The sequence below is a fragment of the Callorhinus ursinus genome, unplaced genomic scaffold (genome assembly GCF_003265705.2).
Source record: "Callorhinus ursinus isolate GAN/ISIS: 27379988/994484 unplaced genomic scaffold, GSC_fseal_2.0 scaffold22, whole genome shotgun sequence".
NCBI lineage: Eukaryota > Metazoa > Chordata > Mammalia > Carnivora > Otariidae > Callorhinus > Callorhinus ursinus.
The window spans coordinates 5,930,704-5,954,551 of NW_027397084.1; the positions used below are offsets into that span (position 1 = coordinate 5,930,704).

Below are 23,848 nucleotides of genomic sequence, written 5' to 3' on the forward strand. Positions count from 1 at the left end.
CAACACAGGCTCACTCTGCTTATGAGCAAAAACTTTGTTTCCCTCTGGGGCGACAAACCATACAAAACGGCCGTCCCAGCTGTGCCGAACTTCAAGGCGAAGGAGTAACCGCAACTCTTCCGGATTCCTTCCTCTTCAGCCTGCTGCACCTGGACGCGGGTGGCGCGCGACTCCTCGGCCCTGACGTCACCGCACCTGGCACCAGCTGGGGTGCCGGGTAGTGAGCCGGGACGCGGAGGGGGCGGGGCAGGGAGACCGAGGGGGTTCTCGCGAGATTTCCCTCCTCCCGGGTCCAGCTCCCGGCACCTTCCCGGCCTCTGTGGGGTCTCCACCTCTGTTTTCGGTGTCGCATTCTAGAACGGCGGTTGTGGAAGGGAGCGGCGGGAGGCGGGCTCCGGGGTTCGGCGGGCTCTCCCGGTTGGAGCCGGCGGCCAGGACGTACTGGCAGGTCCCACCCCTGCTGCGGGAGCGTCCGGGGTTTGGGAAAGCCGCCGTCTGGGCGGGCGGGGGAGGGCTCTCCCGCGCCGCCGCCGCCGCCGCCGCGGCTTCGGCGGAGGCCAGGAGCGAGGAGCCGCCGCTGTAGCTTCTAGCTCGCGGGTCGCGCTGACGGGACTGGCCGGGGAACGCCGCGGGCGGATGGAGGCATCTCTTCACCCCGCCTGAGTTCAGGAGGGGCAGGAGCGGAGCGCGGGGCCCGCCTCCCGCCGCAAGTGCGGCCGCGCGATCTGCCGGAGGAGGAGCAGGGGGCGCCGGGCTTCTTCCTGCGGGAGCCCCCAGCATGGGTAAGAGACTCGCGGGATTTTCCTGCCGCCCGGCCGGACCTTCACGATTAGGGCAGGCGGTTCCCCTTCTAGGTCTCGGCAGGGAGGGACCGGGGTCAGCCCCTTCGCGGCAACACCGCACCCTCTCCACCGCCCCTCCTCGCCCTGCCTTCCACCTTGCTCTTCTCGCAGAGAAATTGGTCGGAGGGCTTGCGGGTGCTTTCTCCTGCGCTCCCCTCCCCGCCTCTTCCTGCTCTCCGGAAAGGTGAGGGAAGGGGGGAGGGGGTACCCGGTCCCCTCTCCGCGCCCACTGCCCAGCTAACCTTAGCCTGAACTTCCCTCCCTTCCCCAGCCTCCTCTTTCCCTACCCCCTTCTGGTCGGATGGGGGAGGGTGGTGGAAAAACTTGACAAAGTAGCACTTTTAATTTCTTTATCTTCTGCTAGGCTTTGTATAGATTGGCCTTTTAATAAGTTTTTCGTTTGTTGTTGTTAGGAAAGGTAATTTTTTTTCCTCCACTAAAACTTTTAAGGGAGGGATGTCTCAAGGACAGGGAAACTTGAGTATTTAATTTGTTTTTACCTAGGCAAGTGTGTTGGCACTTAAATATCAAATCTCTTCCTGAGGACCGAGTTAGGGTTTGATAGGATTTCAGTGTTGAACCCTTTGAGAAGCTGTTTCCTGTTTGGAGTTAGACTTCCTTGCGAGAGGAGAGAAAAGTACAAGGCCTTATTCGTTATTTACTATGTGCTTTAAAGTTTTGTTGGGAGCTAGAAAAAGCAGAATGTGTTGCAACCTGGTTTGAAAGGGAGTTTTGTTGAGTAGTGTAACAGTTCTTTTGATAGCACATTTCGGTGCGGGCTAGGCACTCTCTTAATCCTTTAAAAATTAAAAGCAATTGAAAAGAAGTGTGTGTGTGCCAAAATAAATGTGTGTCATTATAAAACATAAATTTGTGCCACCGTCGAGCATAAGCATGTTCTAGAAGAATAATCCCAACTTTGGTTTTGTAGAGTAAATCAGGAGAACGCTATCATTTTTTTGTAGTTGAGAGTTGGTACTCTTCATATCAACATACTGTTAACCGAAATTAATAATTCATGCAGCTAACAAATGATTTAGAAGCAGGACAAATACAGACTACTGCTGATGTGGCACCTTCTGCCCACACAATGTTTTGTGGGCAATGCTTTAAGCATAGTGTTTACAGATCCTCGTTAGCTCTTCTGTATTTTACTAGACTTTCTACTTTTTGTCTTTCAGGTAACTTTTGTACACAAACTACTCTTATACCTCCAGAGGGTAAAACCTTTGCTGTTTGAACTTCCACATGAATTCCTTTCTAATTGATTTGTTGAGTTTACTGAGTATTTGACGGTTTATTCCTTTACGCATCAAATTATAAAACCACTTTAACCGATTTGGATGAAAATCATACTAAAATATGTAATTCTTGTCTTAAATAGGATGCAGAATATAATTAAACCTTTTGATGGCCTAGGGCCATCATTTGTGACCATCGGTTACTGTGATGCCTTGAGGGATGTGTTGGATTGTATATAGGACTGTTGATTCGATTCTTTTGCATTTTGATGTTATTTAAATATTTTCTGCTTTCCTATTGGATGTTTGTCACTCTGATTAGAGCCCCCTTCATTCTCCCTTCTCTAATTTTTCTATGAGTGTGGGAATCATTCAAATTTGTAATTCTGCATAAGGGGAAAATAAGTATACCTTTACTTAGTGTGTGAGATGTTACCTTGAGGAAAATTAGCATCAATACTTGGGCATTGGAGTATCTATTTTAATTGTTCAGAGGCCTTTCCTTAGTGACTTCTCTGCTGTGTTCTGGTTAGGCAAGTTGCCACATTATCTAGGTAAAGTGTGTTGTTCGTATGCTCTCAACTTGACTACCCAGCATGTGTTTTGAAGGTTGATTACTTGGCATTTGTAGTTAATTTTTGAAAGGCATTTGTCAGGCATTTCTATATGAATGTATACTTTAAATTTATTGGTCGTGTAATAATGCATGTTAAAGTTATCAAAATCGTTTAAAAGGAGTTTCCTCTTTAATATAAATTTCATTTGCTTGGTTTTATTATCATCAGTCTTTATTTCTTATGATTTAAGATGGCAGCTTAAAAAAATATGTATGTTATTTTATCCGGTGTGTCACAGAATGAAAAAATCTTTAATTTCTTTGTTTTGAAATAATTTGGATACCTATTAAGTGATGGTTCCTACCATGTGAACTATTTAGGTAGGTAGTATAACTGGAGAGTTAAGAGCAGGGCTCTGGACCGGGACAGCTTGAGGTCAAATCCTGGCTCTTCCACCTATTAGCGGTTGTGACTGAGCGAGTTACTTAACCTGTCTCTGCTTCAGTTTCTTACTCTGTAAATGGAGTAAAAATAACCTCATAGGTTGTTACGGGGATTGGATGAGCTAATACTTGTAAAGTGTTTGGAACATGGCCAGTGTTGATTGCTCTTATTTTCATTTTCAAATGATTTCCCTAATTCTTGCACCAACTTATAAAAACAATTCTCAATTTTTGACCTTTGTTAGAAGCTCATATTGCATTTACAAAATTGGTGGAATAAGATGTTTTGTAGTAATGCAGACATTCATTTTTTTTCCCAGAAATTTAATTTTATGTATCCTTATAAAAATTATGTAGGGAGTTTTTTTTTTCCAGTATTGATTATATTTTGAAAAAGTCCATTATTGTTAGTAAGTTTAGTAGTTTTGGGGAAAGTAAATGGGATGAGTACTAGAAGACTAGTTTCTTTGAATTTTATGTTAAGCTAAAGCATTGCTTTTAGTTTCTTCATATAGAGGAATGCTTAACATGTAGAAATTTGAGGTATTCTGTGTGAAAGAATTTGTGGAGAGTTTAGAGATATAGAAAGGCAAAACTTAACTTTTCTTATTCCAGAAATACAGATCTGCATTTTGAAGGGGAAAAGATAGCAAATGGTACAAAGTGTTACAATGTCTGAATTTTTATTTTTGAAAAAGTAAGTGGATTTTAATGATTGAATTTCTGTTAATTTTAGGTAAGGTTATGAACTTCTTAGTTCAGGTTGTTTTTTTTTTTAAGCTCATATATAGCCAGTCAACATGTTTAAATTATGAGGCAGTTTTAATGGACAGAAAAGTGCAATTGGTTTAGAGATGGTCTATGCACTAGTATAATAGAGTGATTTATTTCCTTATTTTACTTTGTTGCACTATTTGGAGAAAATCTTGACTCATGCAGATAAGTAGTGGCAAATGGAAGTTGCCTGCTAAGGGTTCACCTTTCAGTCTCAGGATTTATTTCGGTTAAACTGATCCAGAGCATGAAATAGTCATATTAGGAAATTTTTGTTTCAAATTTGGATCACTAACAAAACTAATAGTAAGTTGTATTTGTTAATTACTAAGTACTCGTGATCAGGTTTTTCTAAGTGTTTCAAACTTTGAATAATTATAGTTCCATAAAATCCCATTAAGGGTGGACATTCACACTGATAATATTTTATATTTTCCTGTGGAAACTAGCCTGATCTATGCCGTATACTTCTCTAAATGAGGAGTTTACAAAGTAAAATGATGTCAGATTAACTTAATTAAGATCTAAATTTTAAGGCATTTGAGATAAAAACAAAGTTGTAAAACATGAAGTGCCTTTGGTTCATTCCATTTGCTAATCAAAAATGCCTCCAAATTTTTATTTGTATGTAATCCAGATCTGTGATTATGTTTTTGTCCTCTTTTCTGTGATGGAATATCTTTCTCTGTGAAATGTATTTTGATCGCAAATCAGTCAGTGTGATACATCCTATCAATAAATGGAAGGATAAGAACCATATTATCATTTCAATAGATGCAGAAAAAGCATTTGACAAAGTACAACATCTATTCATGATAAAAACCCTCCACAAAGTAGGTTTATGAGGAACATATCTGAACATAATAAAAACCATCTATGAAAAACCAAAGCTAACATCATCCTGAATGGGGAAAAATTGAGAGCTCCTCCCCTAAGGTCAGGAACAAGACAGGGAAGGATGTCTACTCTCACCACTTTTATTCAACATAGTCCTGGAAGTCCTAGCCACAGCAGTCACACAACAAAAAGAAATAAAAGGCATCCGAATTTGTAAAGAAGAAGTAAAACTTTCCCTATTTGCAGGTGACGTGATATAGGAAACCTGACTCTACCAAAAAACTGCTAGAACTGATAAATGAATTCAGTAAAGTCACAGGATACAAAATCAATGTACAGAAATCTGTTGCATTTCTATACACCAATAAGGAAGCAGCAGAAAGTGAAATTAAGAAAACAATCCTATTTACAATTGCACCAGAAATAATAAGATATCTAGGAATGAACCTAATCAAAGAGATGAAAGACCTGTACTTTGAAAAGTATAAAACACTGATGAAAGAAATTGAAGACGACACAAAGAAATGGAAAGGCATTCCATGATCATAGATTGGAAGAATAAACATTTAAAAATGTCTCTACTACCTAAAGCAGTCTACACATTTACTGCAGTCCTTATCCAAATACCAACAGCATTTTTCACAGAACTAGAACAAGCTGTTCTAAAATTTGTGTGGAACACAAAAGACCCTGAAGAGCCAAAGCCATCTTGAAAAAGAAAAGCAAAGCTGGAGCCATCAGTTCTGGACTTCAAAGTTACATTACAAAGCTGTAGTAATCAAAACAGTATGGTACTGGTACAAAAATAGACATATATATCAGTGGAACAGAATAGAAAATCCAGAAATAACCTACAATTACAAACATACAATTATGTGGTCAATTAATCTTTGACAAAGCAGAAAAGAATATCCAGTGAGAAAAAAGTCTCTTCAACAAATGGTATTGGGAAAAGTGGACAGCAGTTTGTAAAAGAATGAAACTGGACCATTTTTTACACCATACACAAAAATAAATTCAGAATGGATTAAAGACCTAAATGTGAGAACTGAAACCATAAAAATCCTAGGAGAGAACACAGGCAGTAACTTCTTTGACATCAGCCATAGCACCTTCTTTCTAGATGTCTCCCCAGGCAAGGGAAAACAAAAGCAAAAATGAACTATTGGGACTACATCAAAATAAAAAGTTTCTGCACAGCAAAAGAAGCAGTCAACAAAATTAAAAGGCAACCTGCAGAATGGAGAAGATATTTGCAAATGATATATCTGATAAAGGGTTAGTATCCAAAATACATAAAGAACTTCTAAAACTCAACACCCAAAAACCAAATAATCCAGTTAACCAATGGGCAGAATTCATGAGTAGACATTTTTCCAAAGAAGACATACAGATAGCCAGCAGTGACATGAAAAGATGCTCAACATCATTTATCAGGCAAATGCAAGTCGAGACGATTATGAACTATTACCTCACACCTGTTAGAATGGCTAAAATCATCAACACAAGAAACAACGGGTGTTGGTGAGGATGTGGAAATAAAGGAACATTCATGCACTATTGGTGGGAATACAAACTTGATGCAAGTACTCTGGAAAACAGTTAAAAATAGAACTACCTTATGGTCCGGCACTTGCACTACTAGGTATTTACCCAAAGAATACAAAATTACAAATTCAGAGGGCTACATGTACCTCTATGTTTATTGATTGATTGATTGATTGATTGAGAGAGTGGAGTCGGGGACAGAGGGAGAGAGAGAAAATCCCAAGCAAGCTCCATACCCAGCGCGGAGCCTGACGCGGGCCTTGGTCTCATGAACCTGAGATCATGACCTGAGCTGAAATCATGGGTCAGATGCTTAGCCAACTGAGCCACACATGCACCCCATGCACCCCTAATGTTCATAGCAGCATTATTTACAATAGCCAAGATATGGAAACAGCCCGAGTGTCCACTGACTGATGAATGGATAAAGAAGATGTGGTATATATACATGTGCATGTGTGCGCACACACACAGTGGACTATTCAGCCATAGAAAGGAATGAAATCTTGCCATTTGCAATGACATGGGTGGAGCTAGAGAGCATAATGCTACGTGAAATAAGTCAGAGAGAGAAGAATACCGTATGATTTCACTCATGTGGAATTTAAGAAGCAAATGAGCAAAGGGAAAAAAAAAGAGACAAAGCAAGAAAGAGACTCTTAATTATAGAGAACAAACTGAAGTTTACCAGAGGGGAGGTGGGTGGGGGATGGGTGAAATATGTGATGGGGATTAAGCAGTGCACTTGTGATGAGCACTGGGTGTTGTGTGGAAGTGTTGAGTCACTATATTGTACCTGAGACTAATATAACACAGTATGTTAACTAACTGGAATTAAACATTTTAAGTATGATAAATGTTTAAATTTCTAATGTATATGTAAAAAGTGGTGTCATGGCAAGGGCTTGAAGAAGGGCAAAGAAAGGTGTAATGATTCTTGATTTGGGTGAGAAGAGGACAAAGCTGCAGTTTTGTTTTCTAGGTAAAGTGGTGAAGCAAGGTTTTAAAGATCTGAAAGTGTTCAGTTTGTGTTCAAAAGAGAAAGGGTGAATAAAATCTAATATGTGATTGAAATTAGGTAAGTTTGGTTATCATTATGATTGCTCTGTGACTTGCTTAGTTGTAGGCTTTGATATCCAACTACTAGGCAGATTGACCTCAAGTAGGATTTTGGTCTTTCTAGATGGAGGAGAGGCCAAAACATTGGTCTGGGGAATCTGGATAGAGGTCTATATGTTTCTATAGTCGGTCTGTCAGCATGAGGGATGTGTGTAGTAAAAGGCAGTGTATAGAAAAATAGATGGAGTGGGCCAGCTTGGTGTGGGAATGGGATGGTGGTTGGTAGCAGGCACTAGGTAGATGTTCAGACTGATACCTTGTGGGAAAGGGGAGGAAATGGGGTTTGGCAGTAGGCCTTGAAGACCTAGCCACAAGGAAACAAACCAGACAGGGCTCAGATTTTTATGAGAGATACAAGGTAGGTATTTGTTCCCAGGCACAAAAATGAACTTGGTTATTGGAATTGTTTAGGATGAGCCAAGCATTAATACTGAAAGATGGTGAGCTCCAAAGCTATAGATGTTATATATTTTCTGTCTTGAGAGCATATTACTAGTCTGTATTCGTACCTGGATCTGTAAGTGGTCTTGGATAACTGGGGTGGAATTAGATTCTCTGTCCAAATGCTTGAGAGGATATTCCCTGGTCACAGTCTGGAATTCCTTCTGTTTATTAGGTCCCAGTGATTTGATCTGTCTGCTTTTTCTTTTTTCTTTTATTTTAAAAGATTTTATTCATATATTTGGCAGAGAGAGACTCAGAGAAGGAACACAAGCACGCACGGGGAGTGGGAGAGGGAGAAGCAGGCTTCCCGCTGAGCAGGAAGCCCGATGTGGGGCTCAGTCCCAGGACCCTGGGCTCATGACCTGAGCCGAAGGCAGATGCTTAACCAGCTGAGCCACCCAGACGCCCCTCTGTCTGCTTTTTCTTTGCTGTTCTTTTTCACCTGAGTTCCTCCTCTTTCAGACACATTGCAAAGCAGATTACAGTTTCAGCCTACCATTCTGTTTTAGAAACAAGCACACAATCCTTAATAAGTGTTGAGTAGTCATAACTACCAATATAATATTAAACAGGCAAGTAAGATATAAGAAATTTTTTTAAAAGATTTTATTTATTTATTTTGACAGAGAGACAGAGAGGGAACACAAGCGGGGGGGGGGTGGAAGAGCGAGAAACAGGCTTCCCAGTGAGCAGAGAGCCGGACGTGGGGGTCAATCCCAGGACCTGGGATCATGACCTGAGCCGAAGGCAGATGCTTAACGACTGACCTACCCAGGAGCCCCAAGATATAAGAAATTTGAAAGTATCAATAATGAGTCGTTTCTTGGTTTACTGAAGTGGAGTTAGGCTCTTTTTTAGAAAGACTTGGGTTTTTGTTTTTTGTTTTTGGAGAGTGTACCTCTCATTTTTACTCCTACCAAACTCCTCCGTTTTCTCTAATTGTCTTTTAGGTTCATGTTAGATGTTTAGAGAGTCATTTATTACCATTGTTAAGCAGATAAAATTCCCTTCATAATCTTAGTAGGGCTTCTCTGACCCAAGACTGTGTTATAATACCGGTTGACCCTTGAACAACTCCGGGATTAGGGGTGCTGAACACCACCTCCCCCCACCCCTGAAGTTGAAAATTCCAGTATAATTTTGATTCCCCCAAGACTGCGCTAATAGCCTACTTTTGGCCAGAAGCCTTACTGATAAAACAGTCAATTAACACGTATTTTGTATGTTACATGTATTCTCTGAGAAAATACATTTGCAGTATTATACTGTACTTATCAAAAAAATCTGTATATAAATGGACCAGAGCAGTTCAAACGTATGTTCCTGGGTCTAAGGTACTTTGATTTTTCAGTCAGAACTCTGGTTTTAGTTCCAAGTGAGGTAGACATTTTCCTTTCGGGGTCCTAAAAGTTTCCTCCCTTGGACTAAATTTAATATTGTTTCTTTTTTTTATTTTGGTTTTTGTTTGTTTCTGAAGGTGTCAGACACCTGGATGTTCTAGTCTCTCAGTGACTGTTTTCATTAAACTGAAAATGTATTTACTAGTTGTTCGCATTTAAAGGAGCTTTTACTCTAAGAAGAAGCTCTGCTTTTAAAAAATTCAGTGTTCTAAATTGATATGTAGCCTAAGATGTTGATCTGTTGCCAGATATGGCAATGTTATAGACTCTTTCTTTCCTAGAACCTATTTATACCATCTCAGTCCTTTCCTGCCTCTAGGTAGGAGACTTGCATTTTATAATCTTTCAAATTCTGTATCTGTTATTAAACTTCCCATCATGATCCCATTCTCTTTCCCAACTAATTTACAAAACAGAGATGACTAATATGGGATCCTAAATTCCAGCATCTGTTTTAGTGTCTTGTAGCTCACGTTCTTTTTTGATGATTTGGCGTTCACGTATTCCAAGAGAGTGACTGTGTGGCACCTAATCACTGGGAGTTTCTAGTAGAAAAATAACAACTTTAAGTATGCTAACAGTTACCACCAACATTAAGACAAAGGTTCTGTTCCAAGGTCTTATGGTAAGGAAAGGAGCTTTATATGAAAGATTAATCAAGGGGCACCTGGGTGGCTTGGTGGGTTAAGCGTCTGCCTTCGGCTCAGGTCATGATCTCAGGGTCCTGGGATTGAGCCCTGCATCAGGCTACCTGCTCAGCGGGAAGCCTGCTTCTCCCTCTCCCACCCGCCTGCTTGTGTTCCTTCTCTCCTGTCTCTCTCTCTGTCAAATAAATAAATAAATTATTATTATTATTATTTTTAAAGAAAGATTAATCAAGAGGTATTTGCCTTAATGTTAGGAATGTGGTTAATGCCATGCTAGCCACTAGGGGGATTAGGACAAATATGTTTTGGTGCGTTAAGTAGTTGATAGTAGTTTTACGGGTTGGGCCTATTATTAGAATTACTTGGATTAAAAAAAATTCCTCAACCCCTGGAGATTCTAACATATGTTCCTCTCTTTTCCTCCCTCCAGGGGTTGATGAGTGTCATGAATGTTTTGGGATGGCTTGTAGTGCTATGATATGAATATGACTTAACTTGATAGGAATAAAACTTAACATGTGAATCATTAGAAATCTAAACAAGAGAGGGAATGTAGCACATGAAGAGGATTATTCCATTGTCAGAAATGTTAAAATGTTATAGGAGAAGCATAAGGAAGATCAGGATATAGATTCCTGTGTTGGAAGATAAATGGGATTTGTTCATCTCTCATTAGTTTGACCAGTGACATGGCAGTATTTTTTTTTTTTGTATTCCTGGCACTGAGTCTTTAGAATTAGGTACACTTTCATTTGCACTGATATTTTTAAGATTCTCTTACTTGAAATATTAAAACTGGGGCGCCTGGGTGGCTCAGTTGGTTAAGCGACTGCCTTCGGCTCGGGTCATGATCCTGAAGTCCCGGAATCGAGTCCCACATCGGGCTCCCTGCTTGGCGGGGAGTCTGCTTCTTCCTCTGACCCTCTTCCCTCTTGTGCTCTCTATCTCTCATTCTCTCTCTCGAATAAATAAATAAAATCTTTAAAAAAAAAAAAGAAATATTAAAACTGTCTTAACATTGTCAGTATCTATCAGTGCCCTAGTACTGAGGCCAGAAATTTATGTAACATCTAGACTGACTTTAATAACTGTAAGAGTGAAATTTCTAGAGTATTTATTTATCATGATTATTATAATAAGTGCCAAATTGCTTGTTTTGGGCTTTAAGTATAGAAATTAATACATTTGTTTGTTTGTTTTTTAAGATTGTATTATTTGATTTTATTCTATACCAGGTGGTGGGCACAAAGCAATCCTCCTTAATAAAGTTGACAGTTAACTTCACTTAGAACACTTCTAATAAGGCACATAAAAAGTATTCATCTTACAAATTGTTCTGCAATCCCAGTATACAGTAGCTTGGAAAACAATGTTTAGAAAGCAAAAGCCAATGTAAACAGAATAAAACAACAATTATCGTATAGGTTTCCTATGGCTCTGATTTTATAGTTTTCTTATCACATCATCAATGTCAGAAATCTGATCCTTCAGCCGGCTGCATTGCTTGGGATTTAAAGAAATACCTTTTCTTTCAGGTTTCATTTCACCTTCTAGATCCATCCCGTATTCATTAACATGAACTAGAACTTTCCTTTTAAAGTCCCGAACACTGATGTGTACCTCATTTTCCCAATCTGAAACATGTTATTGTCTGTGCTGCTGCTCTGCTCAGAGGATGACTGAGCTCTTGAAGTGTCACCCGTCTTGCTTCTTCACAGGTTTTTCTGGAGCAACTTGCTTTTTCCTCTTTAACTTTTTGTCAACCTCACTGTCAGAATCGCTGCCAGAAGAGTTTGAAGAAACAAGTTCCTTTGATTTAGGCCTTGCTCCGCTCTCGCAGCCGAACTGCCTTCTGCTCGCTCACTTGCAAAACAGAAGTTAATATATTTGTAAAATTGAGACCATCAGTCTTGGCTAAAGTAGAGTATAATGTTTTAAGGAAATATTAAAGTTGATCTTTCAAATGTATACTCTCCTACTTGCTTTTTATTTATTCTTTAGAGCAGAAACAACTAACTTTAAGTTATTTAGAGATGTGTTCTCCTTATATCAAAGTTTTGTGTTATTTAAATTCCTACTGTGCTGCATCAGGTTGCACTCTGTTGAGTATTTTGTCTTGCTGTTTTGGAGTGTGTGTGCATAAATAAGATGAAGACTCCATTTTTACTTAAGTATTAATTACACCATTCTTATCAAACACATTTTATAAGGCAGTTAAAAAAATTTGCCTTAAATGATGAACATAAATCTGTTGAGAGTGCAGAATTTCAAATGAACGTCAAATGAAGATGTAAAGGTGATATTTTAGACCCCAAGATAATCTCTTTCGCACAAATATTTCCTGAATTTCTTATATTCTTTCTATTTTATAAAACCCAGTTGAACTTAGTTAGAACCTCATAGTGTAAAGCCTAAATAAAAACTCCTTTGTTATTCCCTTCATTTCATATGTAATGAATGACCTTATTTGCCCGGAGCTCATTGATGCCAGAGACTGTATTACTTATTTTGTTCTACTAAAAAAATTTAACCCCCTTAATAACTAGCAGAAAATTGTGAGTCTGCTATGTAGCCACTAAATCTATGATGCAATTATACTTTAATTTGGAATAATTGGGGAGAGGGATCCAGCCAGTCTAATGAATATTACAAAATTTAAGTGTGTTGAAATATATCCACCTAAACCCGGCTAAAAAAATGCTGACTACTGGAGCTACTGTTTCAAGTTGGTATGAGATCTAACTTTCTTTTTAGAAATAAACTCTTTAGGGGTGCCTGGCTGGCTCCGTCAGATTGTGTGACTCGATCTCAGGGTTGTGAGTTCAAGCCCCACATTAAGTGTAGAAATTATTTGAAAATAAAGTCTTAAAAAAAAAGAAATAAATTCTTTAATCCTTTCTGTAAGACTCATTGAGGTTCTTAAATTCTTTTAATAGAGTCAGTAACTTGGGATATTAAGCATCTTGTCAGGTGGGTTGCTGATGGCTTACCTCGTCTGTTTTGCATTGACGTTACATTCTTCTAGTAAATAAAGGGAAGATTATCTGTTTCACAAATCAGTCATTTCTATATAAGTCCCCAATTTATCATGTTAAATTTAAGTGTAAAGGCTTAAGTTGCTTAAACATTTGTTTAAAATAAACAATGTTGAGTAAACTGTAAGATTATACTATCTTAAATGGGTATTGTGAAACAAGTATACATTATGTTCTTTGGAGCATACTAACCTGATAAATTCCATATATGATTAAAAGTTTCCTAATAGATATGTTAAAAAATTAAAAGGAATAGGGGTGAAATTAATTTTAATATTTTGGATGTGTTGGGTTAAAGAAAATAATTATTTCAACATATATTCAGTATAAGAAATTATTAGATGGTTTCCATTTTTTTGTGTTTTTGAAGTCTGATACGTATTTTACATTTATTTAACATTTTGGTTTGGACTAGCCATAATTCAAGTGCTTAGTAGTCACGTGGCATTTTTAGAATGTAAACCCTTAGGTTTGTTGTGAATCTAATGAGAATATATATGAAAATATTTTAAAGTTATGCAATTGTAAATTATTATAAAAGGAATTGTACTATTTTAGGGTTTGTTAATGATAAACCATTTTTGGTTTTATCTGATTAATTCTGTATTAGATGTTTAATTATTGATTATTATGGTTAAATAAGTTAAATATTTTCTCATGGGAAAAATGTTCAGTTTAGTGGATTGCATGTAATAGGCCTGACGTTTATTTCATTCTGTCTTCTAAATAAAATGTGGTTTTTGGCAAATGGCCTACTGGTATATTAGAGAATTTGAAGCTTTTGAACAACATTTGGATTGTTACCTCAAAGTATAATTTGGCCTTAGTAATTAATTAGAGAGCTGTTCTTTCAGTTTATAATGCTTAACTTCAGAGATAAGTAAGATTTAAGAGTGGTATTTCACAAATAAATGAATGGTGTTGGTCAAGAGCACAAAAGAAAAACACAAATAATTATTGGGCATGTAATGTGTTCTCAGAAATGACATAGGAATATATTTCAGGAGCCTGTCAGTTTTAAACATGTAAAATTTTGCATGGACCTTTGTGATGGAATTGTTTGGGGTAAAGAATCTGTATCTTTTATTGGATTTTCAGTGAGGTCTGAGTTCTGAAAAAGGTTCTCAAGGACTCTTAAATAGCTATTGTGTGAGTTCTTTCCCACCTTTTAACATTTCTAGTTCTTTGTAATGAGTCATGTTCCATAGTAATTGCTTTTTCCCAGAATAATAATAATTATAATTCTGTCTTGTTAGTAAATACTTTGATTTAAATTAGACAGATATTTCTTGAGGTCTTGTGTATCAGCACGGACAGAAGCATTCAAAATAAAAAGGTGGGCAAGTTCCTTGTCCTGGGTTGCTGATGATTAATGGGTAGATTGCAGTATATTGCGATATATTGTAATGGGTGTTAACATTTGGTGAATATTATTAGGTACTCCTATTTAAGGCATAGTTTTGAGCACTTTACAGGCATTATTTAATTCTCAACAAATCTATATATTTTTGGGTTCTGTTATTTTTCTCATTTTACAGATTAGGAAGGAAGCACAGAAGTAGTTTACTGAATACAGGCAACTGTGTATTCCAGTGCTTGCGCTACTCTTAACCATTATAAATGGGGAGCGAATTCCTAACTTCCTCCGAGAGGTGTCATTAGGGTTACAGATAACAGGCATTCTTGATCCTTCTTACCTTGCCCTGCTTTTTTTTTTTAACCCATTCTTTCCACATTGTAATTTACTTTGTATTTTCCTTATTTACATATTTATTGCTTGTCTTACCCTTCTAGAATATAAATGTAGAGTATAAACTCCAGGAGTGCAGAGCTTTGTTTTTTTTTTTTTTTCCCTTTCTACCTTAGAGGTACCTGGAACTAGTGGCTACCTTCCAGTAGCAGCCACTCAAATACTTGCTGAATGAGTATTATCATTATACTTGCGTTAGAAAGAAGAATTTAAAATTCTAGGCAATGTGATGTCTTTCATTTCAGTGCTACAAATAGCTGTTTAGTACATTTGATATGTTAGGCACTGTGATGGGGCTTGGGCCTACAAAGATAAGTAAAACAGGGTCCCCTGCTCTCAACCCTGGCCAGGTAATGTTTTCTGGTAATTTGAATTTAACACCTTTTTGAGTGTAAGGATTTAGGTTATTTTTTAATGCATGTATTTACTTTTGGTGTATGCTTGGAAATGTGGAGAAAATAAAATGATTTCATGATTCTGATTTTCTTACAGGTTCTTGCAGTTATATAACTTCATTACACTTTTAAGGTCTACTTGAAGAGTGAAATTGTCTTTTAAATCCAGTTTCCATTTTTTGGTAACCTTAAAATTTCTTTTTTAATTGATACTTTGCTAATTATTAGCATTTAGGGAATGCTTACAATGCTAGGTATTTTATTCAGTATTTAATTTCCCCTGGAGCATTCTGGGGTAAAACATCATTGTTTCCATTTTTCAGAATTAGAAATTGAAGAGATTGTTACTCATCCAAGGTCAGAGAAAGGATGTGGAGAAGGCTGAATTAAAGTTCTATTGCTTTGATTTTAAAGCATGCCCTCTTAATTTTGTTTTGTTTTGTTTTTAAGATTTATTTGAGAGTGAATGTGTGTGCGCGCGCTCGCGTGCGCGGTGCACGCGTGCACGCTGGGAGGGGCAGAGGAAAAGAAGCAGACCTCCAGCTGAGTGCAGAGCCTGACTTGGGGCTTAATCCCATGACCCTGAGATCATGATCATGTCCTGAGCTGAAATCTAGAGTTGGACATTCAACCGACTGGAACGTGCAGGCACCCCCTCTTAATTATTTCTTAAAACATTGGGGGGAAAAGTTGAGCTAAACAGAGCAAGTAATACTGATTGAAATACCTGTCCTAATGTGGTTTAAGAATAAAGAAATGATATTAAATCTTTATCATCCTAAAATTGTGGATTGGTATTACACATTGTACATGTATTTGGGTAATTATTTTCTCTTAAAAGATTTTTAACTAATTTTAACTGTGTGTTACACTTTGGTCTTTTACTTACGTATCCAGTAGACTATCATAAGACTTTTTTGGTGAATTCTATAAAATTTTATGACAAATGCATGGTATTTTATATGGCTTGAAACGTGCTTAAAACTAATTTTAGTATTTTCTCAAAGTTAATGGGAATAAAAATCTGAATGAGAAATATTTAGTTGAATTTTCTAACATGTTTGCTCTTCAGATAAATTTTATTTGTTCTTAGGCTTTGTTATTTTGTAAGGAGCCATTAGTCACGCATGCATGGTAATTTGTTTTCAACTAATTATTAAGTATTTGGTCTTTGTGGGATTAAAATACTTTTGTTTTTAAAATTTAGATTATTTTTATAGACATTTATCACAGATCTGATTTAGTAATATTAAAAGGAATGTAATACTGTGTAAAAATTTTCTTACACCACATATTCTCTTCTCTGATAAAGTACCTGATATGCAAACTTTTGTGCTCTATTTGAATACAAATGGAAGGGGTGGGTTTTGTGTATGGTATCTTTAGAGTGATTTACTTACCTCTGTTGAAAAAAATGTAAGAAACGCTGTTTATCAGTTCTATTTTAACGAACATGAGGAAATTTTCTTATTAGTATTTTGACATTCTGGATAACTTTAGGGAACCTAAATAATGAAATGTCACTGGTAAATGATATTAAGCAATGCTCATCAATTTTGCATTTCTGCATTTATGTAAGGATAGTCCTGGGAAGAAGTTTCTGGTAAAGACTTTTGGTTCTGGTAAAAAATAAGTATTTAATCTTGGGAATAAAAAGTACTAAAATAAATAGTACTAAAGTACTAAAAAAAATAAAATACTTTTTATCTTTTCTATTTTTAATGGAATCATTAAAGTGTTTCTATTATTGCTTCTTTGGAATAAAGCTTATACTTGTTTCTGAATTTACAGTGGAGTATTTTTTTTTTTTTTTCAGTGGAGTATGTTTTTATAGAGAGGAAAAGTGAAGGGGGGGAGGGGCCGAGGGAGAGGGAGTCTTAAGCAGACTCTCTACTGGGTGCAGAACCCTAAGTGGGGCTCTATCCCGTGACCTCAAGATCTTGACCTGAGCCAAAAAAAACCAGGAGTCGGCACTTAACTGACTGCACCACCCAGGCACCCCAATGGAGCATAGTTTTGTTAATTTTTGTATAAGTTCTTGTAATTTGTCATTTGCTATAATAAAGGTTAAAGCTTAATGGTATGATATAACCAGTGGTATAATACAGAGTACATTTAATTTGACAGACCTAATTAGATATTGTGATACCTATCTATATTGTATTGATTAGAACCAAAGTAAGTATTCCCTAGTGAATGTCCATACAACTCAAACCTGTTTGGAATTTGTATAAATTGCTTATATTATGTTTTTTATGATGTGATTTTTCATTATCAGAAGAATACATGTTTATTGGGGCAGAATAGTTGGTGAACTTATATTACCATTGATATTTTGTGCGCAATTAAAAAAATCTGGATTTTAAGAAATTTAACCTTGGTTTTCAGATTTTGTTTTTTAAAAAAAATCACTATTTTTTGTTTTTAAAATCACTATTAAAAAATTTTTGAAAATGTAGACTCCTTAAAAAATACTATCATCAACCCCCCTGCGTGGTCCCCCTCCCTACTGAGTCCAGGTTGCTAAGAAAATATGTTTCTTTTTTTTTTCAAAGTGAGAATTAAATTCCTAGAGTGGCTGTACTTCATTTTAAATACTACATTTTCTTTTGCTTGTTTTCAACCTTGGTTGTATTATTTTTCTTTTTGGTTCTTAGAAATTCTTTTAATTCTTTGGTTTGCTGCAAATATTTATTCCTAGTTTCCAGTTTGCTTGCTTTTAAATTTTGATTGTTTTGTTTGCTTAGAAGCTTCTCACCACAATCTTGATATTTACTTCCATTTCCTTCCCTCCCTCCTTTGCATTTCTCCTACCCTCTTCCTTGCGCGTGCGTGCGTGTGCGCGCGCGCGCGTGTGTGTTTGTATGTGTATGTGTGAGAGGAGAGGTGTTTTTTGTTTGTGTGTATGGGTTTTTTTTAAGCTTGATTTTTTAGTAATCTCTATACCCAGTGTGGGGCTGAAAACTACAACCCTGAGATCGAGAGTTGCACACTCTTCTGACTGAGCTAGCCAGGTGCCCTGAGAAGAGTTCTTTTTCACTCAACTAGAATTTACGGGATGAGATGAAAATCGCTATGTAGCATATTTCCCCTTATATGGAATTTTTCAACCTTAGCAGTTTTGGGTCAGAAATTAATTTGTGTGGTGGACTATCCTGTGCATTGATGGATGCTTAGCAGCATCCCCGGCCCCCACCCACTAGATGCCAGTAGCATTCCCTGAGCTGTAACAACCGAAAATGTGTCCAGACTTTGCCAAGTGTCCCCTGTGGGGCAAAATCATCCTGGTTGAGAACCACTGCCCTAATATAAACTAGGTCTGAATGTACATGTTATAAATATAGTTATCCTGAGAAGAACTGAATTGCTAATTTGGCCCCAAAGCTTGTGTTTTCTGGGGCAAAGCTTGAGGTTAAGACCTCATGTTAGGAGCTTTTTACTGGGACAAGAGGGATTGAGTTCACACAAAACACACTAACGCTCAAGAATGCTACTTTGAATCTGTGGATCGTGTGGTTTTTCTTAATTTTATCTGTTTATATGATAAATTAGATTTTCCAAGATTTCTTTCTTTCTTACTATTTTTTCAAAGTAGGCTTTACACCCAAATGGAGCTTGAACTCATGACCCTGAGATCAAGAGTTGCATGCTCTACTGACTGAGCCAGCCAGTTGCCCCAGATTTTCCAAGATTAAACCTCTATCCCCTGCTTATTGTGGTGGCTAATTATCTATGCATTTGATAGAACGTTATGTGTTTGAGGCAGTATATTTGTGGGTACAATTTTTGGTCTTAATATCACTTAAATTGTTTTTAAATAATGATTATTTTAAGATAGTGAAGCTTTGTAGGCTTATTTTGTGTTTTATGGTAGTTTTGAAAGAATTAACCTTTAAAACAAATCATCTGTTTTTGGGAACTGTTTTTGAGGCTATTTTTAGGCCACTTTCTGATTTTATTCCTGGATGATGGCTGTTGATTTTATTTTTAGTCTCTTGAGTAATTCGTGTTTCTTTTTAAAATAGAAATTTATCCATTTAATTGAGATTTAGGGTTGGAAATTTATAGTCTAACCAAGAACCAGCCCAGTTTCATAGGTTGTCACATGACTCTGAGCCTCTGAGTCTGGCCCCAACTCTGCAGCATCCCATTTTAGAGTGCTGAATTGACAGATCTCTTTGTGTATTCTGTAATCTCTTGTGGCTCCAGTTTATTTTTCATTGCTCATCCTGATAGGCTTCTTTGAAGTATTTAATCTTTTGAGATGTTTTAGAAGTGGATTGCGGGGTGAGCTAACCATACAAGTGCTACTATTGTTTATTGGTTAGTTAAATAATCATAACTTAAGTCTTTGGGTTTAGGATGGCTATTTGTATATATATTGGCAAAAATATCCCCCCAAATCTAGGATGAGTTTGTTTATTTATTTTGTTTTAGTTTTTTTATTTTATTTATTTATTTATTTAATTTTTTTATTGCGAGAGAAAGAGAGAGAGAGAGCACATGAGAGGGGGGAGGGGCAGAGGGAGAAGCAGACTCCCTGCTGAGCAGGGAGCCCGATGCGGGACTTGATCCTGGGACTTGAGGATCATGACCTGAGCTGAAGGCAGTCGCTTAACCAACTGAGCCACCCAGGTGCCCTTGTTTTTATTTTTTTTTAAAGATTTTTATTTATTTATTTGAGAGAGAGCGCCAATGAGAGGAGCAGGCTCCCCTCTGAGCAGGGAGCCCGATGTGGGGCTAGATCCCAGGACCCTGGGATCATGAGCTGAAGGCAGACACTTAACCTACTGAGCCACCCAGGCGCCCTAGGATGTGTTTATTTTGAAGTTTACTGACTTTAGGAATATCTGGTTCATTTAGCTCTAATAAATGAGAAGTTAGTGTTTTTGGTTGTAGTTTATCTGAAAAAAAAAATACTACTTGAACTATGTATAAAATAGCTTTTACAACAAACTAATTTTTAAGGAATAAGTAAATTTTACTTAGACATGAACTGTTGAAATGAAAGTTGGACTTCCGAGTAGAGATTTTGTTAAAGTGGATAAAATATTTGAAAGTCAACTCAGGGTGCCTGGGTGGCTCAGATGGTTGAGCGTCTGCCTTCGGCTCAGGTCATGATCCTGGAGTCCTGGGATCGAGTTCCGCATCGGGCTCCCTGCTCCTTGGGAGCCTGCTTCTCCCTCTGCCTCTCTCTCTCTCCCTTTCTCTGTCTCTCATGAATGAGTAAATAAAATCTTAAAAAAAAAAAAAGAAAGTCAACCCAGTATAATTCTCCTGCAAGAAGGCACAAATAATTTAGAGTAATTCAACATAATTTAAGGAGGAGTTCATTGTATTGCTGACATATTTTTTTGCCACACTTCATGACTCACTATAATATTTTGAAAAACATTGTGTATGTTTATATATACATATGTATAGTTTATATGTGTATACATATATATGAATATCATTAAAGAAATTTAACAATTCTCATATCCAAATATAGGTGTTATAATTAAGTAGATGGCTAAGATCAGATAGCACTATTGAGAAGTAGACAAGAACTTGAAAAACAGTACATTTTAAGTCAGGAACATTTCTTGTTCCATATGATGTGTACTGTAGAACTTGTGGTTTCTAAGACAGTGAAGTATTGTTGGAAGATTGGGATTAGCTTTTTTGTATTGAGTTTAGTCTTAAATTATAAGAGAATTCTATCAGAGTAGGGCAGATGGGATTTATGGCTTTTTAATGATTCCTTCAGGGTTGAAACATACCCCATTGATTCTAACTAGCTCTACTTCTAGGTGAAAGGTTTTGATGTATGCTGTGGGGCATAACATCAGATACCCTCCTGTATCACCTTGGAATGAACCCTAACTGGAAAAGAACGACATTATAATAAGGAACACTTGCATAATTGGGGTTCTGCCACACTAATGTTCTGTAAATACAGCACATTATGAATTACCAACGTTAGTATCATCTTTAATTGTAAAACTGTTCATTTTAGGAAGTTTAGAGAAAACAGAATAAAGAAGGAGGAAAAAAAGACCTGTACATTTCTACAGAGTGAACAGTTATTTTGATGTATATCAGGTCTTAAAAAAATATATTTTACAGATTTGGTTTGTACTTTATACTTAGTTTGGTCTCTTGCCTTAATCATTTGAAATTTCCCTCTGCTGTGCAAAAGCTTTTTATTTTGGTGTAGTCCACATAGTTTTTTTTTTTATTCATTTCCCTTACCTGAGGGGACACATCCATAAATAATTTGTCAAGGCCAATGTCAGAGACTACTGCCTTTTTTTTTTTTAAAGATTTTATTTATTTGAGAGAGAATGAGATAGAGCATGAGAAGGGGGAGGGTCCGAGGGAGAAGCAGACTCACTGCTGAGCAGGAAACCCAATGCGGGACTCGATCCTGGGACTCCAGGATCATGACCTGAGCCGAAGGCAGTCGCTTAACCAACTGAGCCACCCGGGCGCCCTTGAGTTATTTTTCTACTTGGTGTAAGAAAGTGTTCCAGTTTTATTCTTTTGTGTGCAGCAGTCCGGTTTTCCCAACACCATTTATTGAAGAGACTGTCTTTTCCACATTGTACATTCATCATATAAGTGTGGTTAACTTCTAGGTTCTCAATCCTGTTTCACTGATCTAAGTGTTTTTGTGTGAACAACACTGTTTTTGATTATTATGACTTTGTAGTATATCTTGAAATCTGGGATTGTCATACCTCCAGCTTTGCTGTTCTTTGTCAAGATTGTTTTGGCCATTCAGTGTCTTGTGGTTTCATACATGTGCTGGGATTATTCTAGTTTTGTGAAAAACACTTTTGGTATTTTGATAGGGATTGCATTGAATTTGTAGGTTGCTTTGAGGAGTATGGACACTTTAACAATATTAATTATTTTACTCTGTGAGCATGGTATAACTTTCCATTTGTGTCGTCTTCATTTTCTTTCTTCAGTGTCTTATAATTATCACAGTATAGGTTTTTTTACCTCCTTGGTTAAGTTTATTCCTAGCTATTTTATTCTTTTTGGTGCAATTATAAATGGTATTGTTTTCTTAATTTTTCTTTTTGCTATTTTGTTATTAGTGTATAGAAATATAACCAATTTACGGGTATTCATTTTGTATTCTGCAATTTTACTGAATTCATTTATTCTAAAGTTTTCGGGTGGAGTCTTTAGGCTTTTCTAAATACAGGGTCATGTCATTTGGAAATAGTGACAGTTTTACTTCTTTCTTGCCAATTTGGATACCTTTTATTACTTTTCTTGTCTGATTCCTATAGCTAGCATTTCTAGTACTGTTTTGAATAAAAATTTCAAGAGTAGGCATCCTTGTCTTGTTCCTAATTTTTTTTTTTTTGGTTCCTAATCTTAAAGGAAAATCAGTTTTTCACCATTGAGTATGACATTAGCTATGGCCTTTATTATGTTGAGGTGTGTTTCCTTTAAATCCACTTTGTTGAGAGTTTTTATCATGAATGGATGTTGAATTTTAGCAAATGCTTTTTCTGCATCTATTGAGATGATCATATGGGTTTTATTCTTTATTTTGTTAATATGATACATCATGTTGATTGATTTGTGAATACTGAACCATGCATCTCTGTAACAAATCCTATTTGATAGTGGTGAATGATTCTTGTATTGTTGAATGCAGTTTGCTAATATTTTGTTGAAGATATCTGCATCTATGTTCATCAGAGAAAATTGGTCTGTAGTTTTCTTTTTTTGTAGTGTTAGTGGTTCAGGTATTAGGGTAATGCTGGCCTTGTAGAGTGAAATTTGGAATCTTTTCTTCCTCTATTTTTTGGAATAGTTTGACAAGAATAGGTCTTAACTCTTTAAATATTTGGTAGAATTCAACTGTGAGGGCATCTGGTCCTGGACTTTTGTTTGTTTAATTTCATTACTGGTCATCAGTCTGTTCGGATTTTCTATTTCCTTCTGATTCAGTTTTGGAAGATTTTATGTTTCTAGAAATTTATCCGTATCTTCTAGGTTAGCCAGTTTGTTTGCATATAATTTTCCAGAGTAGTATCCTAATAATTCTTTGTTTTTCTGTGGTCTTAGTTGTTACTTCTTTTATTTCTGATTTTATTTAAGTTCTCTCTTTTTTTCTTGATAAGTCTAGCTAAAGGTTTATCAATTTCATTTATCTTGCCAAAAAGCAGTTCTTGGTTTTATTAATCTTTTTTATTTTTTAAAAATCTCTATATCATTTATTTCTACTCTGATTTTTATTTTCTTTCTCCTTTTAACTTTGAGCTTTGTATTTTTTCTAGTTTCTTTAGATATAAGGTTAGATTATTTATTTGAGATTTTTCTTTCTTTTTTTTTTAAGATTTTATTTATTTGACACAGAGAGAGAGACAGCGAGAGAGGGAACACAGCAGGGGGAGTTGGAGAGGGAGAACCAGGCTCTCTGCCGAGCAGGGAGCCTGATGTGCGGCTTGATCCCAGGACCCTGGGATCGTGACCTGAGCCACCCAGGCGCCCCAGAGATTTTTCTTATTTCTTTTTTTTTTTTTTTTAAAGATTTTATTTATTTATTTGAGAGAGAGAGAATGAGAGATAGCATGAGAGGGAAGAGGGTCAGAGGGAGGAGCAGACTCCCTGCCGAGCAGGGAGCCTGATGTGGGACTCGATCCCGGGACTCTGGGATCATGACCTGAGCCGAAGGCAGTCGCTTAACCAACTGAGCCACCCAGGTGCCCGAGATTTTTCTTATTTCTTAAGGTTGATCTGTTATCTTTGTAAACTTCCTTCTTAGAATTCTAAGTTGGTAGTTTTTTTCTTTCAAACTTCGAATGGTT

At 37.0% G+C, this 23,848-nt stretch overlaps 1 protein-coding gene and 1 pseudogene across 4 annotated transcripts in view; one reads left to right on the forward strand and one right to left on the reverse strand.

Moving 5' to 3' along the window:
• The first annotated feature begins 282 nt into the window (after window positions 1-282).
• CD2AP (CD2 associated protein) overlaps window positions 283-23,848 on the forward strand; it is a 133,467-nt gene continuing 109,901 nt past the window's right edge. For 3 of the 4 annotated variants that reach the window (XM_073905063.1, XM_073905064.1, XM_025890562.2), the window contains exon 1: window positions 283-782. In XM_073905063.1, the coding sequence (XP_073761164.1) occupies window positions 779-782 (4 nt within the window). In that variant the 5' untranslated portion in view covers window positions 283-778. The remainder of the gene's footprint in view (window positions 783-23,848) is intronic. The other variant, XM_025890561.2, reaches the window with a different exon arrangement.
• Window positions 11,296-12,858, reverse strand: LOC112837780 (activated RNA polymerase II transcriptional coactivator p15 pseudogene; annotated as a pseudogene).